Source organism: Eucalyptus grandis, chromosome 11, assembly GCF_016545825.1.
Source record: "Eucalyptus grandis isolate ANBG69807.140 chromosome 11, ASM1654582v1, whole genome shotgun sequence".
Taxonomy (NCBI): Eukaryota; Viridiplantae; Streptophyta; class Magnoliopsida; order Myrtales; family Myrtaceae; genus Eucalyptus; species Eucalyptus grandis.
Window position 1 is genome coordinate 31,962,002 of NC_052622.1, and position 17,372 is coordinate 31,979,373.

At 39.2% G+C, this 17,372-nt stretch overlaps 3 protein-coding genes across 16 annotated transcripts; 1 reads left to right on the plus strand and 2 right to left on the minus strand.

The window, feature by feature from the left end:
• Positions 1–807: 807 nt before the first annotated feature.
• Positions 808–4,014, minus strand: LOC104425992 (transcription factor PIF7). Its single transcript, XM_010038887.3, has 6 exons — positions 3,826–4,014; positions 2,986–3,487; positions 2,594–2,692; positions 1,792–1,857; positions 1,337–1,687; positions 808–1,188 (listed from the first exon to the last, which is right to left on the minus strand). Exons 1-6 carry the CDS (start codon positions 3,984–3,986, stop codon positions 1,078–1,080), a joined length of 1,290 nt encoding a protein of 429 aa, XP_010037189.2. The 5' UTR covers positions 3,987–4,014; the 3' UTR covers positions 808–1,077.
• A 2,268-nt stretch (positions 4,015–6,282) lies between these two features.
• Positions 6,283–10,739, plus strand: LOC104425993 (heparanase-like protein 2). Of its 14 annotated transcripts, none has more exons than XM_010038893.3 (11): positions 6,283–6,589; positions 7,289–7,372; positions 7,456–7,722; positions 7,812–7,848; positions 8,050–8,233; positions 8,457–8,605; positions 8,679–8,912; positions 9,206–9,395; positions 9,518–9,643; positions 9,763–9,862; positions 10,241–10,739. In XM_010038893.3, the coding sequence occupies exons 3-11, from the start codon at positions 7,510–7,512 to the stop codon at positions 10,628–10,630; spliced, it is 1,623 nt and encodes a 540-aa protein (XP_010037195.1). In that variant the 5' UTR covers positions 6,283–6,589; positions 7,289–7,372; positions 7,456–7,509; the 3' UTR covers positions 10,631–10,739. The 14 variants fall into 14 exon arrangements, with proteins under 14 accessions (XP_010037195.1, XP_010037200.1, XP_010037203.1 ...); XM_010038898.3 differs by having other exon boundaries at positions 7,289–7,366; XM_010038891.2 differs by lacking the exon at positions 6,283–6,589 and adding an exon at positions 6,590–6,689.
• Positions 10,740–10,786: 47 nt separating this feature from the next.
• On the minus strand, positions 10,787–14,054 carry LOC104425994 (SNAP25 homologous protein SNAP33). Its single transcript, XM_010038904.3, has 6 exons — positions 13,779–14,054; positions 12,661–13,210; positions 12,062–12,155; positions 11,764–11,891; positions 11,397–11,494; positions 10,787–11,077 (listed from the first exon to the last, which is right to left on the minus strand). Exons 2-6 carry the CDS (start codon positions 13,153–13,155, stop codon positions 10,978–10,980), a joined length of 915 nt encoding a protein of 304 aa, XP_010037206.1. The 5' UTR covers positions 13,156–13,210; positions 13,779–14,054; the 3' UTR covers positions 10,787–10,977.
• Positions 14,055–17,372: the final 3,318 nt, after the last annotated feature.

The following is a 17,372-nucleotide window of genomic DNA, read 5'->3' on the forward strand; positions in this document are numbered from 1 at the left end:
ATTTTATTTTACACTTCAGTAGCTCTCTAATTCTAAAGCATATGTTGTTTACGGTAGTATTTAATTCTAAATTTGCACTTGAGCACGTTGATTTTTAAGATCAATTTTGCATATCTCTGTTAATATTTCGAATGAATATGATATGTTTTTAAAAGAGTTTAACAATATGGGGTTACCCATTATAGAAATGTTATTAAAAGGTTAAAAAAAGAGAGCACATTTTTAGAGGGTTCATCACATGACTGTATATATTTTCAAAATAAGGTATAACTAAGTATATCATAAGTGATCAATTTCACAATGAAATGCGCCCAATATCCAGTTTGATAAGATTTTTTGTCATATTTCACAAGTAAATCATATTAATAAATAGGTAAAAAGAAATTACATAAAGTGATAGCCCAAATTTAACGAACTAATAGAAATAACTAAGAAAACCTTGGTTAGCAAAGATTGGTAAAAGAATAAATAAAATTTTGATGTAATATTTAAACTATAAAAATAATAGATAATTAAATAAGATTATCAATAATTGATTTGCATTTTACCTGAAAATCTAGTGACTAGTAACCTTTTTACAAATATAGGTTTTTAACATTGATCAACTCTTTTGTAAATTTACCTACACGAAAAAATCAATTCTCTCTTTTGACAATACAACAGAATCAACATCCTGACATTCTCTCTCACATGCATGCTTTCGCTATAACTAAAGAAAACCTAAATCATGCAAACACACCTAACGGATAGATACAGGTATATATTAGAAGAAATTGCAAATTCAATCAGTCAAATTTACGAAGGGGAGATGCAGAATCGAGGAAATTGTATTAGCTTAAATAGCGTACACAGGTTTCTACTTGAAAAGAAAAAGTTCATTAGAAGTACAGATAGGTATTAGCTTAAAACCTATATATACTTTTCTTAACTAGAATCTGAACCACAAACATCATATGAAATGCAACGTACAGACTGAAATCTCCAGTGATTAAGTATGCTCGGCTCTCGACGAGTTCTTTAGAAGGATTCTTCTAATTTTTCCCTTTATTCTCACCTTATTATTTGAAAAGAAAAAGTTCATTCTCCTTCCGCACGGTTCGACCGCGAAGGGCGGCACGCCTGAGCTGTTTGATGGACCTGTTGCCGATGGAGCGTGGCCATCTTGTTGAAGTGTTCCATGTTCATATCCTACAGCAAGTATGAAAGTTACATCCCAAGCGTAATCGATACAATGTTAGTGCTAGCATATGGACTAGTCCCATCTCTTCATTACTTGATAAACTCAATTTGACATTAAAGATTACATGAATCGAATTCAACACTATGCATCACTTACTTGTGCGAGATAGGCACAATAAGGGTCCGGCATGGGCAGCACCGGAGCGTTGCTCCTGCCCTCCGGATTCACTTGAGCTTGGAAGTGCTGCGCAGCCACAAGTGGGGGCACCATGTAGGCCTGTGGCATGAACGCGGCTGCCGCGTGCGCCATGGGATTGACGTCGAGCATTCCGAGCCCGACCCCAGCTGTGCGCGCCGCGAGGAGGGACATCTGGAGTTGCTGGTGCTGCATCGCCAAGTTGGGCAGGATCATCTGGGGCATGTTGTTGCGGAGGCTCATCATCTGGACTTGCGCCTGGAGTTGCTTCAAGTACTCTATCACCTCGTCCAGCATCGAAGCCTTATCGGTCTGCATGTTTCATTTCAACACGTTTATGTCATGCGTCAGAGGTAAACAATATGTTTTCTGCATGAAAATTTCTTTGCGGAGCACTTTGCAGAGATTTTTCTCACCTTGCTTGCTTTGGGCACCAACCTCTGCAGGGCCTTCATCTTCTGGTTTATCCTATCTCTACGTCGCTGCAATGACCATATTTATAAGTTGCATCAGGAAAAGAAAAGGAAAATGAGAGAACATCTTCTTCATTTTTCCCCTTAGCTGATTGTTTTTAATCTAGCTTACTCGAACGCATACTTGGTTTGCTCACTAGGATAAAGCATGAGGAGAAGCTTCCTTATGTACCCTCGGGGCGAGAAATTATTTAGCGAGTATGTTGCAACATGCATCATAAATCTAAATCGCCTGACGGGATTCCCATGAGACCCATCCAATCTGTTGATACCATAATTTTAGTATGCATTAGATGTTCGCAAATACTTTCTTATTCCTTTGAAATCACGACTCATAAACCTACGAACGGAATATCTTACTTTAATCACATAGGACTCCTTTACAAGTGAAGAGAAGTCAGTGTATTGTTTATAAACCATATGGACCATAAATTGAGCGGGTCCCATCGTGAGACTCGCATCATTAGCAATGAAGATGAGCTTGACTTATGTGGTCTGTAAACCGTGCAATAATTTTTTAGGAAAGACTTGTTCCATTAGATCAAGTCGATCATATTTTAAGAATTCATGAGATTCACGGCAAATTCTATTAAAAAATATAGATTTTATGACTCCTTGAATTAGATTCAACGTATGGAATCGACTTGATCTACTTGTTCAGATGTATTATACACACATGACTACGCAAGCGTGGAAAAATAGAAGGGTTGATATGAGAAGAGAGATCTGGGCTTATATCTTGTACCCGCTCTGAGAGATTATGAATCGTAGAAGCTCTACTTCTCCTGGTTGATTGTGGAGGGCCAATTTCACCTTTGTCCTCATCATCTTCATCTAGATTTTCCTGTGAAAGCATCAACCATAACATGCGATTAATCACTTTATCAAACAAGGCTAATGTTTCCTTAAGCAAATCGAATTTCTTGAATTCAACTTCATATATTTCTAGGAATTCTTATGTTTAGGGTTCATATCGACTTTTAAATCAAGTGGGTCTCGCATAACATCTATTAACCTATCCAACAACATGACGAAGATTCGACAAACATGATTACCCCCGTCCGTTCGGGTGGCTCTTTTATCGAATTAAGTAAATGTCTGCAATGCGTGTTCTGTGACTAAGGAGAACTCATGTACCGATTCGCCGTGGGAAGCCGAGTCGTCATCATCCGTGGTTTTGTTCTTGAAGCTCACGGGAGATTCAAAGGAAGCCCACGTCGTCATCGTCGCGTCATCGTCCCGGCAAATCGTCGCGCTGGCGCTACCACATATGCTGCTGCGTTCCCCTCTAGTGGTACACCTTCCGACGCCATTGCCCAAGTTCTTCTTCACAACAGGGACGGGCTCAGAGTCCGACCGCTTCCTCTTCTTGATCAAGTGATTGTTCACCGGACATTGCTGCCCGGCATGGCTCTTGTCCAATATGCCGCCCGCTGATGACGATAGTCTCACGCGATGCAGTGACGATGGTGAGCGTTGGTCGTGTCGGGGAGATGGTGGGTTCTTCTTGTGACACGTGGCCTGGTGGACGATGGACTCTAGAGTGTCACTGCCTCCCAACGGGGGCTTCAGTAGGCCGTGGCCATGCATGGCTAGCTGCCCATTCTCCCATGTCAGCTCTGCTACTCCATGATTTGACCTGGCAATGCATGTTGAAGCTCTTCCTATTCATTAGTCTCTCTTTTGGGAGCTACAAAGCAACGGATCCCATGGAATTGATGCATGTGCATGTTTATGGATCAACATTATAAAGATGGTTTCATACAAAAAAAAAAAAAAAAACGAGATGGATTTCTCCGTGAGAAAAAGTTAAAGAGATATGTACACATATCAATTGACGTGTGAACATAAGCATATCAAGAAAAAGTAGCGGAAGAATGTCGTGACGAAGCCGTGAATTAAGACAGGAAGAGATGAGACTCATCAAGATGGTAGATGTTAGAGAAATTAGAAGGGAATGAAGAGAATGTTGCATACATGGAAGGAAGAGAAGAAGAAGAATAGTGAGGTTGAGGATGATGATGGGGATGAATCTGGGGGATCTGCACGTGAGTGGATCTATTACTCCCCTCTCCTCCTTCGACTTGTTCTTGTCTTTGTTGCCTCAGATTCCAATCTGCTGCTGCGCAATGACTCATCTCTCTCTCTCTCTCTCTCTCTCTCTCTCTCTCTCTCTCTCTCTCTCTCTCTCTCTCTTTCTGATCTGTGAGAACAGGAAGTCTAGGAAAAGATTTTTAAGTTGGGATTCCCAAGTGCTGTTTCCTTATCCATGGGGTCCCTTTTTCGGTGTAGTGACTTGGGCTTGAAAGTGATTTTTCGCCACAAATTATAGGACATGCAAGAAAATGAAAAAGAAGAAGAAGAATAATTAGAAGAAAACTTATTTATAATTGGTGGCTAGAGAAATGGTCCATGAGGGTACAGATATGCTTTGGTTGATGTACCATGGACGACAATAACATTGGATATAGCCACAACTAAATTGCAATTGCATCGTGTTATGAAATGATATCTTATGTTAAAAGTTGTAGCACCTCAAAATTGGGTGAGACAGCTTCTTAAAAGTTGCTATAAATTACAGTTATTTCGAATGTGAACTCATGATTTGCGTTGTAGATAGAAGCAGTCTGTAAGTAGGATTGATTTTTTAGTGTCCGTATCTTCTCTAGGAATGTTGTGATTGATGTGGTCATGTGCAATCATGAAACTGTGTGGTTGTTGATGGAATTGAGAGAGCGGAAAGTATGCCCAAGATGAGGAGAGGAAGACATTGACATGGCATTGATTGGTATCATTCTGAGCAGAGAGCATGAGTGGTGGTCTCGATGTTGAGCTGATCTGCCCTCCTTGACATTAATACATTCCCATCCCCAAAGCATATGACAACCTCAAGATCAGATCCACCATAGTTGGTTCAGGTCCACATTTCCTAGTCAATTTTTTTTTTTTTGGTACACACCTAACTGGGTTTGTCATTTATGATCTTGAGAAATTCTGAAAAGAGTTTAAACCCGCATCGAAAATGACATACAGAAAAATACTAACAAAAAAAAGCTTAGACCGTCGCATCGAACAAGATGCCAAAAATCATAGTTTTTGTTTTATTGTGATTGTATCTACACCTTAATTGAAGAATCAAACAATTGATATTGTCATATATTGTAAATACAGATTTTCGATGTCTCAATAATTTGTTATTGATGAGATTCATCTATTGCTTGCATGTTTTAAGTACCAATCACCGGAGTTTCAACATTTGTTAACAACTAATGTTATAGACATTATCTAGGGTTGGGAACGCGTGATAGATGGAAGATCATAATGTGTCGTGTTTTCTAAATACAATAGTTTACTAACATGGTATGCTCTACTGCGTTAAATATAATGTAATGTAGAGCGTTTTCAATCATTTTGGTAGTCAAGTGATTGAGACAATCTATCAAGTTTCTTCTCAGCCAGACAAAGTGTCTGCATGTCCAACGAACACGTAGCGACCGCCCCCTCCATGCCGCGTGGAGACTGTCCATTGGATCTAGGGCTGGTCCTATGTGGCCACCACGTGTCAACATCAGTCAATTTTTCTCTTCGATCGCTGCGAACGCACGGATACGCCAATGACCTCTTTTCTCCTATCTTCGAGGTACGGTGTCGGCAAAAAGCCTTAGGCCGTCTTGGGCTTGGGCTTGGGCTTGGGCTTGGGCTTGGGCTTGAACTTGGCCTCCTTGGGCTTGGGATCATTTGATTGCAATTTGTTGGCCCACTCAATAATCGGTCCACACGATCATTCAATTGCGCCTTGCATGACAATGGACTACTACTTATTATTATTATCATTATTCATTTTCAACTAATCACTATTAAATTATACTCAATAATAGAAACGTATAAAATATTTGAGGCCAACCTATAGAACGACAATAAAGTACAGAACCGCAATACACAAACAATGCATGCCAACAATAAATTTCACATGATTGGAATGATCTTCTTCAACTCGCCTACACAATAAGCATAGCAATTACTCGTGATACATATTTCCTGTTCACATATGAGTTTCAAAACAATTAAACTCTAAGCAATGGGAAATATTATCTAAATTATAGATATTGAGGACAAGTTAATTGAGTTTATGTGCAACCATGTTTATGTTAGAATTCACTTATGCGTTGAAACTTAAAATTCACCTAACAAAAATGGGAATTAGCAAAATAAAGTGCCAAAAAAATGAAAAACTAAAAGAAAAGTTAAAATTGGATGCATCATATAGTAATTTTAGGATCTTTTTTTGAAGCAATAAAAATAAGGGAGTAGGTAAAAGAAATTCTATTTAATAAATGATAGCATTTAAAGCCGCCCCAAAACTTGCCATGGATTTTCAAACGATCAAGATATTCTTCATAATTTGGTGAAGATTTTGAAAGATCATCAGCTCAAAAACCAGAGGAGCAACCGCCCCGTGGCAAGAGGAAAGGACAAAGCCTGGTTTCTCCCTTCAACTATTGCAAAAGAGAAAAAAAAGCGACGAAAGAAGACAAATTATGCTTGAACTCGAGGTGAAGCAAACATGAGGATGCTTCGTGGGACAAATCCGGCCAATTCGATGCCGACCCACTTCACAGGGCGAGGTTCTCATGTCATTTCAAGGCCACAGAAGCATCGGGATCACCGAAAAAACGCTCCTTTACAGCGGGCACACCCCTCTGATCACTTTATATATGAAGACTCCAGCAACCAGTAACTAGTAAGCTCCTGTCTGATGGCAATTTCTTCACTTGATTTACGGCCAGTGGTCTCTGTCTGAGTCGATTTCTTCACTGGGTTTCTCTTAAAAACCGTCTCTTGTATGTGTTTGGCTCTGACTCCGTTATGTCCTGTTTTCGGTTCAGCGTGTGCAAGTGGTTTGATGGGGAAGTGGGGTTTGGTGGGTGTTTGATTTCGTATGTTAGTTGCTATGTATCTGTCATGACCTTGATGAGGTGTGACTCTTTTGGCTCAAGTGGCTCAAGTACTTGTAGCATTTGCACGGCTGAATCATGAATCTTGATTTTGAAGCTTCGTCGACTTTTCATTTGCCTGTTGCTGGTAGCAAACTTGTAGTGGCGTTTCTTCTACTTTTGGTCTCCTTACCAGATGCAATCATTGACTCCCATTTCTGTTGGTATTTCCTAAATTTGCACTTCATAACATCCTAGATGTTCTTTTCCATAGTTGCTGTCTGCTAGTTGTTCAATCTGCATCTTGGATCTTCTTTAGGAAACCATTATTGCAATTGTCTAGAGTAATGTAATTTTCTGATGTGAATTCTTTCTATTCTAAAACTGAATGCACCTGTTGGTCTGTGCATTTATGTGCTGTTACTGAAGAAGTTTTTGTTTTTCAAAGTCTGCAGAAAGTTCTGAACTTTGTCCTGCAATTGCTCATTCTTGAATTTCTTTATCAGCTGGAAGATTAGAAAATCACGTCTTCGTGGACCATTCTGTCTTGCCTGGTCAGGGGTCAAAAGAACATCAACTAATCTGTCTGTGTTAGTATCTTTAAACTTTGAAAAACTAGGCAAATTGCAGCATGTTGACATATTATAATCTGCTGTGTTTCCTTCTATTGCAGTTTATCAGGGTAAATTTGTTCCGCAAGTGAGATATCCCCTACACATCCCAGCTAATGGGAGTGTTCTGCCTCTCCTTGTTTGTCTTGTTATCTTATCTGTCCCCCGGTTTTGCTCAAAAAGTTGCATATTCTAAACTAATTGTGGATGGTAGCAATACCGTAGCCCAAACTGATGACAATTTCATCTGTGCAACTCTTGACTGGTGGCCTCATGACAAGTGTAACTACAACATGTGTCCATGGGGATACACATCTGTGATAAATCTGGTGAGAATCTGGAAGTTCCTTTTGTCGTGGGGTTTCAATTGTCACACTAAAGTTTTTAATCCATTCGAGTCGCTTTTGATGTTTTTCAGAACTTATCTCATCCTGTTCTTGGGAATGCAATCCAAGGTTAGTCTGTTTGCAAAGCTTATAGGATTTATTAAGCTATGTGATTGTCTCTAAAGTTAGGCATGGTAGGATGAAACGCCTAAATCACCTCTAAGAATTGCACTGTTCAAATATTTCCACTCACAGAGTGTGATGGACATTATGTTTGTTGAGGAGGTCGTCTAATGCTTACCATTGCTAATTCATCATGTGGCGTGATAGCTTTTAAGAGATTGAGGATAAGGATTGGCGGCTCTTTGCAAGATCAAGTGCTTTATGATATCGGAAAGTTGAAGTATCCGTGCCATCCATTTGGAAAAGAGAAAGGCGGCCTGTTTGGCTTTTCTACAGGATGTTTACGGATGAACAGATGGGACGAATTGAACCATTTATTCAGCAGAACAGGGTAAGCTTCAATTGGACTGCTCCTTAATGGGCTAAATTAGCACAATTTCTTGTTATGCTTATACTTGCTGCAAGATCCTGGGGCTGTGCAAAACTTAATCTGAATTTGGGAGAAGTAAACCTTCAACTTATGCTTTTTTATTTGGTTATTCCTTAAGTTTCTTTATTGCTTTGTCAATGAAGCATGGGTGTCACAATGATACTTATGAATATTCTGGTTTTAGGGCCCTAGTGACTTTTGGCCTGAATGCACTATATGGACGGCACCAGATCAAGAAGGGTGTCTGGGGAGGAGATTGGGACTTCAGTAATGCATACGAGCTCATAAATTACACATCTGCAAAGAAATACCCAATAGATGCATGGGAATTCGGTATGCACTGTGCTTAAAAAATTTCCTGTTCCATATGAATATGCCTCACCTCCATGATTCTATCTGCTCGAAGGAAATGAGCTTAGTGGAAGTGGAATTGGAGCAAGTGTTGGGGTTGAACAATATGGAAAAGACTTGGTATCCCTCAAAGCCATTGTCAGTGAAGTGTACAAGAATGCTCGTTCAAAACCTTCCCTTGTAGCACCAGGGGGGTTCTTTGATCAGGATTGGTACAGGAAGCTTCTGCAGGTTTCGGGTTCCGGCGTGATCAACGCCATGACACATCATATTTACAATCTGGGACCAGGTTTTGTACTGATGCTGAGCTATTTGACTGAATTTGTCGTTTTATTCTAATATGATTGAACCTGCAGATCATGTAAAGATTCAGTAGGTTGTGCTTATCTGAATTTTTCTGATATCTTCTGATAGCCAATCTATTGAACGACTCAATTCTTCTGTTAAATGGAAGAGAAATTTTGGAGAATCTTCTAAAAATTCTCTCTCCTCAAATATTCTCCTGAATTCGGTGTGCATGTCACTGGAGCTGGACTTGATCCTCTTAAGATGATCTGATAGCTGGTCTTCTCCCATTTTCAGGTTCCGATCCCAATCTTGTGAGTAAGATTTTAAATCCTAATTACTTGAGTCAGATATCCAAAACATTCAGCAATGTTAGACAAACTATTCAAGAAAATGGTCCTTGGGCCTCTCCTTGGGTCGGTGAATCTGGCGGAGCTTACAACAGTGGTGGTCAGCATGTGTCGGACACATTCGTAAATAGTTTTTGGTAATCTTGTGACACCCTTAGTGTAAAGTCCTCATTTGATCAACTTCTTCGATCTTCTCAGTCAAGCATGAATAACATGTGATATTAAAGAGCATGTGCCATTCCTTTGTTATGTGACATAGGTACTTAGATCAGCTTGGCATGGCATCCAAGTATGGTACCAAAGTATACTGCCGGCAGACTTTGATCGGAGGAAACTATGGACTCCTCGACACATCAACATTTGAGCCCAACCCTGATTACTACAGGCAAGTACATGTTGAGAGTGTCTCAACCTTCATTATCTAACAATGAATGAGGAAAAGATTATCCACCTTTGTTTTGCTTGTTCCTTGGAACACTAATAGTGTATGACAATTCTGAACAGTGCACTCTTGTGGCATCAGCTCATGGGGAAGGGCGTTCTTGCCATTGACAGTGATGCATCCTCATTTTTACGTTACTATGCTCACTGTTCAAAAGGGAGGGTAAGGCTTCTTCACACTTTAGTTTGTTCAAGTCGAAGTAAGAATGTAAAGACAATTTTCGATCAATTTGATAGCTCTTCCTGGTTATCAAGATATAATTAGATTTTACCCGTCTCTGTGCAGTACTGAAATGTTTGAAAATAAAAATGTCCCAGGATAGTATGCTTATGCTGTGAGGTTAAGCTTTATCTAGGACGGTAGAAGTTTTGTCATGAAGCATTTGTTTTTGAAATGGAAAAGTTAATTTTTCATCAAAGACTTTAGAGCAATGTAAAGATCGATGTAGCTGAATATATGCCGTCGGGGCAATTATAGAGTAAACAGCTGTATTTACGTATCTGTCAGTCCCTGACCCTTTTTGGATACTTTGGTACACAGGAAGGCATTACCTTACTCCTGATCAATTTCAGCAACATAACTTCCTTTTCTATCAGTGTACGGAATAGCAAAAACTACAGATTGCATATTGAACGATCGATTAGCAAAGAGAGCATCTTCATTCGCCGGTTGAAGGAAACGGGATCATTTGTTGGGTTGGGATCATCAGATGGACAGTTGTTCAGAGAAGAGTACCATTTGACTCCTAAGGACGGAGTCCTTCAAAGCAAAATCACGTTGCTAAATGGAACTCCATTGGAGCTAACAAAAGATAGGGAAATCCCAGATTTGAAGCCTGCCCGTGTCGACGTAGATACACCTTTAACCATTGCTCCTTTGTCTATTAAGTTTGTAGTTTTCCCCAATTTCGACGCTCCAGTTTGTGCTTAATTTGTTGTTTCTGAATACCGAAAATGGCATAGATGTATTATATGTTATAATTGTAAAAAGTATGGATTGGTGGCTTCCATTATATTAACTCGTGCTGGCTTCTCTTGTATGTTACCTGACCAACCGATAACTATCGAAGATTACGAGAACATGAACTTTGGTACAATGCTCTGGAAGACTTAACAGACCATCCGTGTTCAATTTAAATGTGTATAGAGAACAAAAGTAATAGAAATGATCTGAGCATTTGCATGTACATCAGACTAGATAAATGTTTGGCAACGAAAATTGAAGAAAATGTGTCGAAAGTTGGTTAATACGAGAAGCAAACAATGAAAGCTCCAATTCTACTTCCCAAGTAGACGGCGACCACGCTGACCAGCCTGTTTAACACGGTAACCAAGCTCATCTGCATCGACATCGAAATGATCCAGAGCTTTGTTTTGCCTGCAATGATTAAAAAAAGTGATTCGTTCAGAAATTGTTTGTGTAGCACTCTCCCTGATTCTGTTCAATCGGTGAAATTGAGCTGGAGCAGTCTACAGTAAATGGATCGAAGGTTCAATACATGAGAGAGCAGAAAGAATGAACAAACCTCCATATCATCCCAGCAAGATAATTCTCACATCACATTTTTCAAACGCAGCAGTGAACTATTATGACATCGATCATGAAAATGAACAATGAACAGCTTTTTGTTTACTTTTGACTTAAGGTATATAGGGTCAGGTAATCGGGATCTTTTGCAAAGAACTAAGCAGCATACCTCTCAATTTCGGAGCCCATGTCAACAGCCATTCCCTTTAGCTCACCTAAAAGATCACTTAAATCTGACAGAGCATCATCCTGTTTCACTTTTTCAACCTGGTTTACAAGAAACTTGTTAGAAAAACTCAATATTGGGACATAACTACTACATGTCCGAATGGATGTCCCAAAAACATGACTAGACAAAAAGAGACAAAAGTTGGGAAACTTAAATGTGAAATTTCCATGTACTCTCTTCATTTTATTGAATTGTACTAACTTCTCTCTACTCAGAAAGCCTACCCCTTTCACCTACTTGGATGTTATGAAGATATCCTCGGTTTCACTGAAAAAAGGTGTTTTTAGACCTGGAGTGTATTACATACCTCAACTTTCTCTATTGCATTTGTTGGCTCGGGAGGCGGCGTCCGTGAGTTAGATTGATGCTTAGTTGCACTAGTCAAACCCAGCTTCTCCCTCTGCTCCAGGTGGTTGCCCTTCCTCTGCACATCCTCTGTTCAAGAAAACAATCATGCTTCAGATATAATGGTTCCTTAACACACAACTACAGAAGAACAAGCTTTAGGCAGACAGTCCCTCAAGTTATAATCTGCATCTTCCAAAAGCAACAATATCAAAGATCAATTATTGGATGAGCAAAGTAACTGTGAAGTAAAAGATAACCTCTCATGATTACAGGGCCTGATATTGGACGGTTCTTCTTTGGCTTCCATGTTTTTGAGAACATGCCACCAAGATTTCCCAGAAGCTTCTCTCCCTGAAACACACATCAGAAGATCGAATTCAATGCACTCCCTATAAATGGTGTTGTCAATTGTTGAACACATTAAAACACATTAACCATCATAATCACAATTAGCCATATAGTCAAACACGGTCCTGCACGGTCCTTGCATGCTCCCAATGTAAGTCAACCATCCAAAACGGAAAGCATACATTCTTGTAAGGATGCATTACATGGGAAAGTCCACAAGTATAACAAAATAACAGAAGGATGGACCAAATAAACAGCACAAATGAAAAAGTGCGCTTTTCATGTAGGGCATATAGATTATTCGGATCACAAGTAACCATCAACATTCAGTTTAGGAAGGACCACAAAGTAAAATGCCCATTCCTGCTTTACAATCTGACAAATCATGTATTAGCAACACATTGCATCCAGAAAACTTTTTCTTGTTAATAAATGTGCCTTCGCTTGCTACTTTATTGTGAAAGGGATATGGCAATACAAGCCATAACTCATTTTGAAGGAGCCATACCCGGCTAAGATCATGGTCAATATCGGCGGCAGCCATGTGTGTTCTGGTGAGTTGCTCACCCTGCTGATGCAAGGTGACTAAAGTCTTGGTTGCATCCTCCCTTATGCCCTCTGCTATTTTCAAGCAATTATTGACGCTCTCCGTAGTCTCCTCAGCCTTGTAAACTGCATAGTTCTCCAATTCTTGTACAGATTGGTTCTGCAATCCCCCCGAGTCATGGAAATCATTTCTATACTTACTTCTGGCAGCAGAGTTAAGGGAATTTGAATGTGATGAAGAAGAGACCCCTTTCTCCTCATAACCATCAAAGAGACTATTGCGGGAATTCTGAGTCAGGTCAGGCTCAGAAGCCATCCTTTTAGAGGAATTGGGCACCTTCTTATTATCAAACTCATCGTCAGAATCAAATGGGTTGGATCTAGAAGAATCCACGTACCCAGATTCAGCAGAGTTATGCTTAGCAACCTTCACAGGAGATCTCTTTGAACTAAACATTTGCTTCAGCTGCAAAATTCGGTAAAAAAGCTACGCAACGGTTACCTGCAGAAACCTGAACAATTGGGAATAACTCTTATATTTCTACAGATACAGAGCAAATATCAAATGAGATTGCTAGCAAGGAAAGTCGGCATATTACACACGGAAGGAGGTATATATATTAAGGAGCTTCGCGTAATCACAACAAAGTCTTCAAGACAAAGAACAAGGAAAGTAACAACTAATTACCCAAAGACACTGCAATAAGGAAGGGCAAAAATCCAAGCACCAATTTCGAAAAGAAAATGGGTACGAAGGCAAATCAGAAACGACGCTGCTAGCAATTGGGTTGGAGGCAGGATTCACAAACAAGGCTTAACCACCACATGGGGCAAAACATTCAGCAAGAAACTCTCGGAACAACCCAAAAGTCAAAACCATCAAGAAACAAAACCCAAAAAGCCGATCGACTCTGGTTCTCTCGAAGCCTTTATCAAGAACTACAGAAAATCAGCACGCAGACTTCTTCGCCCGTCAGATTAAAACACTGGAAGATCTTGAATTCCGAACTAGCAGCACACGAAGCCCGACAAAAAAAAGTGGGTACGACTCAAAAACCGATCAGCCTATCGACCAAGTACCTGGAGATGCTGCGAGATGGAATCAAGAACTCGGAACAAAGCCACCCCAGAGACAATCCCAAGAATCTACAAGAGTCCAGATAGAGAGAGAGAGAGAGAAGTACGAGTCAAGAAGAAGGGAAGGGAAGGAGACTTGGGGCGGTCGATGAAGGGAAAATGCGAAGTGTTGGACGGAAGGAGGAGGAAAGAGACGCGCTTAAGCCACGCCAACGCCACAGCACTCCTCGTTTGAAAACCGAAACTCTCAAGGAAATTGCAGGCCGAGGACGAGTCGTCGTCCTTCGCTTTCTGCCCTCTTTAGTTTATTTCAAATTTTTATGATGTCCATATTTTAATCTATTTTATCATAAAAAGAAAATGACACAAATGATTCCTCTTAATTTTAATTTAATGTAGAAAAACTGACTTAAGATAAATCGTGATCCATAAGCTTTTAATTTGTTCAATATAATTCCTCAATTTTAACTCAATATGTAATTTTGATTCTTGAATTTTTTTTTTATAAACATTTAATTGAGTCCTTAAATTATATGAAAATATATAACATAATCCCTCATCCATATGGGATAACAACGTTTTCTTTTTATCGTAAAAATGACAATATTAAATATGCATCAAAAGTTTAGAAATCAAATTAAATAAATTGAAATTTCATGGACATTATTGAATAAATTAAACTTCACAGATCACATTGCACAATGAATTAAAATTCAAGAATTATTCGTATCAATATCCTCTATTATATATGCTTGAAACTTACCGAAGTTTCTGAATGGATAATATTTTTCTGAATGGATATGAAAAAAAAATTGCTTCTAACTTCATACTTCCAAGGAAACAAGCAAATGATTCAATTTAATGGGCAAGCCATCGTTCAGATCCGGTCGATGCCATAGACAAAATAGGCAGACTTGAGAAGTAATCCCTTTTTAGGACTCGACTCGCCCAATCAGGTCAATTCTAAATAAAACAAGCTCTAAATCTAATAACATAATTGAAGCATGACGCTAGGCCTCACTCTTGGCTAGGTCTATTGAGTAATAATTATACTCACTAAACTAGCCATTATTTTGGTGTTATTTGATTGTGTATCTTTGATCTAAGATTCTGACCGTGAGGTTAGGTTGGTTCGAACTATAAACTTACATATTTTAATTTATTTACGATAAGATAAATAAGTCGATTATCGCAATTTCCTTGGATTTTACGTCGAAAATAGACTGAAAAAACCTTACTTTATATTGAATTGACCCTCTTCATATAAAATCATCCTCTGACATTTTTAAAACCAATTCTGAAATCATCAGAAAATTAATTGGATTAACTATTGTGGACGTGCACGTCCTTTGATTACGACCCTCCTAAGGAAAAAAAAGTCCACTAGCAATGTATAAGTCGGGGCTTTTGGAATAGGCTCATGTGGGCTGTGCTCCAATAAGTTATTTGTGGCCCACGAATTATTTCCACGGGCAACCTCAAACGTATAATTCTACGACACGGGCAAAGCTTGATCAAGGCTCGGCGTGGCTCGATCGTAAGGTCAAACCCTTCACCGATGTCCTGTCATCTCGGTTGGCCTGTCCATTCGCGACATCTAACGAAGGACTAAGCTAAAATTCAGTACTGTTGTATTGTTGGTGTCTCTGATGTCTCAAGACATTGGCCCCAACATGATTTAGAGGTGGGATGCACATGCAATCTTCCACGACCAACATTTCTTTCCACTCAGAAGAAGAAACTGTCTCCTCCTATTTTCGTTGCATTCTTTGTAATGATGCATTCTTCGATGGAACGGCAAAGTCTTGTTGCTCAGATTTGACAAAAGCTTTGCACCTTTAACAATGGCCAGTGGATTAGAATGACTTGCTGACTTGCGCACTCACTAATACAGAGTTAACGACCAAGTCTAATTGCAGTTTAATAAGCCAATGTCCAAAGTATGACGAGTACATTTTCGATTGACCACTGCGATGGTTGGCCTAGTAGTGCAAGACTTACTCTTAAGTGATTTAAGCCCCGGTCATAGCACGCATTCGAAACTCCCACTCACTCCTCTGCCTCAAGAAACCTTCACGTCGTAGGTAGGCTTGCTAAACGGGGTGGGTCGGATCAGGTCGGGTTTGGATCAAGTAAAAAATGGTCTAACAAATCAATTTATTTAATCCGTATTAACCCGTTTTTAAACAAAACAATTTGAGCGATCCATACCCGACTCGTACCTGTCCCAATTCAGGTTCCATTCTCGATAATTTTGTCCTGAAATTATTGCCTCTAAAGAATGTGCGACTCCATTTTGCTTGAATGTTCAAGCTAGCATACCTGAAATTTATAAAACAGCATAAAGATGAACAAGGTCAAGAAAAGGAATCGTTGTCTTGTTGCAGATCCGTCATTGACAACCTGCAACACCTCTCGCGGCCACCGTCAAGCTGCCATCGCCGCCGGATCATTGCCATGGCGAAGCTTTCGCAAAGCCATCATCGTGGCCGACTCGTCACCAAGCCAACACCTCCGTCTTTACAACTGGTCTCTCACTGTCTAGGTATGCGTATTATAATTATGCAAGTGAAATCGGTTTTCCTGAGTTTAACTTGAAAATATTTTTAACATATAAACAGAATCCGCTCTTTAAGATTTATTTTTATTTTCACATGAAAAGCAATTCTTATACCAAACAGACGTGGAAGTATTTTAATAACTACATAAATATGAGAGGACGGCTTAAAATTCAATGCATATTGATATCATTTAAAGACTTTTTATTTTGGTGCCAAAAAGAAGACTTTTTATTTTCTTTAAATGAATTCGCATTCTGTTTGCAATAAAATACACGAAAGCAACTCAAGAAGAGTTATAATTCACTCTAAGGATCCGTTTCGAAAAGAATGAATGATTTGAAAAATATTTTGATCATTTACAAAAAAATTTGGGCATAAATTACTATGAATAACGAAAATATTTTTTATTGGCTAATTATTTTAAAAATACAAGCAATCATTTTCTGAAAAAAAAAATATTTTGCAAATCATTTATTTTTTTGTGAAAATAAATAGAACATAAATTGATGGTTTTTGAGCATGATATGACCACTTCAAATGATACCTCGTAATATTTTTGTGAGTTGTGTTGCATATTTAACGAAAATTGATAAAATCATGAGCATATAAATGTTTTCATACACTAATGCTCGCTCATTTACAGGAGATAAATAGGCCGGAAATGAAAATTATCGTACAAGGCATGACCGGGATTGAAGGGAACTGAGAAAGGGAGGCTTTGTATGCATCGAGGAGGGTCGTGGAAGGCTTTGGAGCTGTTCTTGAGAGCGCTTTTACAAGATGCCAATTGAAAATGAGTTCTTTCCGAGCCCTTCGGAACCTGGCGTTATTCAGGTTTTGCTTTATTCGACTCATCTCAACCTATATTTTCAAATTTTCAAATTTTACGCAATCCATATAAGACCAAACTCATGAAACATAACCTAAAAATATGAGGTCCACAACCTATTTCGTCTCCTCCAATCGTAGATTTGATCAAAGCCATGGTCTAAGATAATCCCGTCTCTACTCTAACCAAGGTTGGCCGACGGAGACG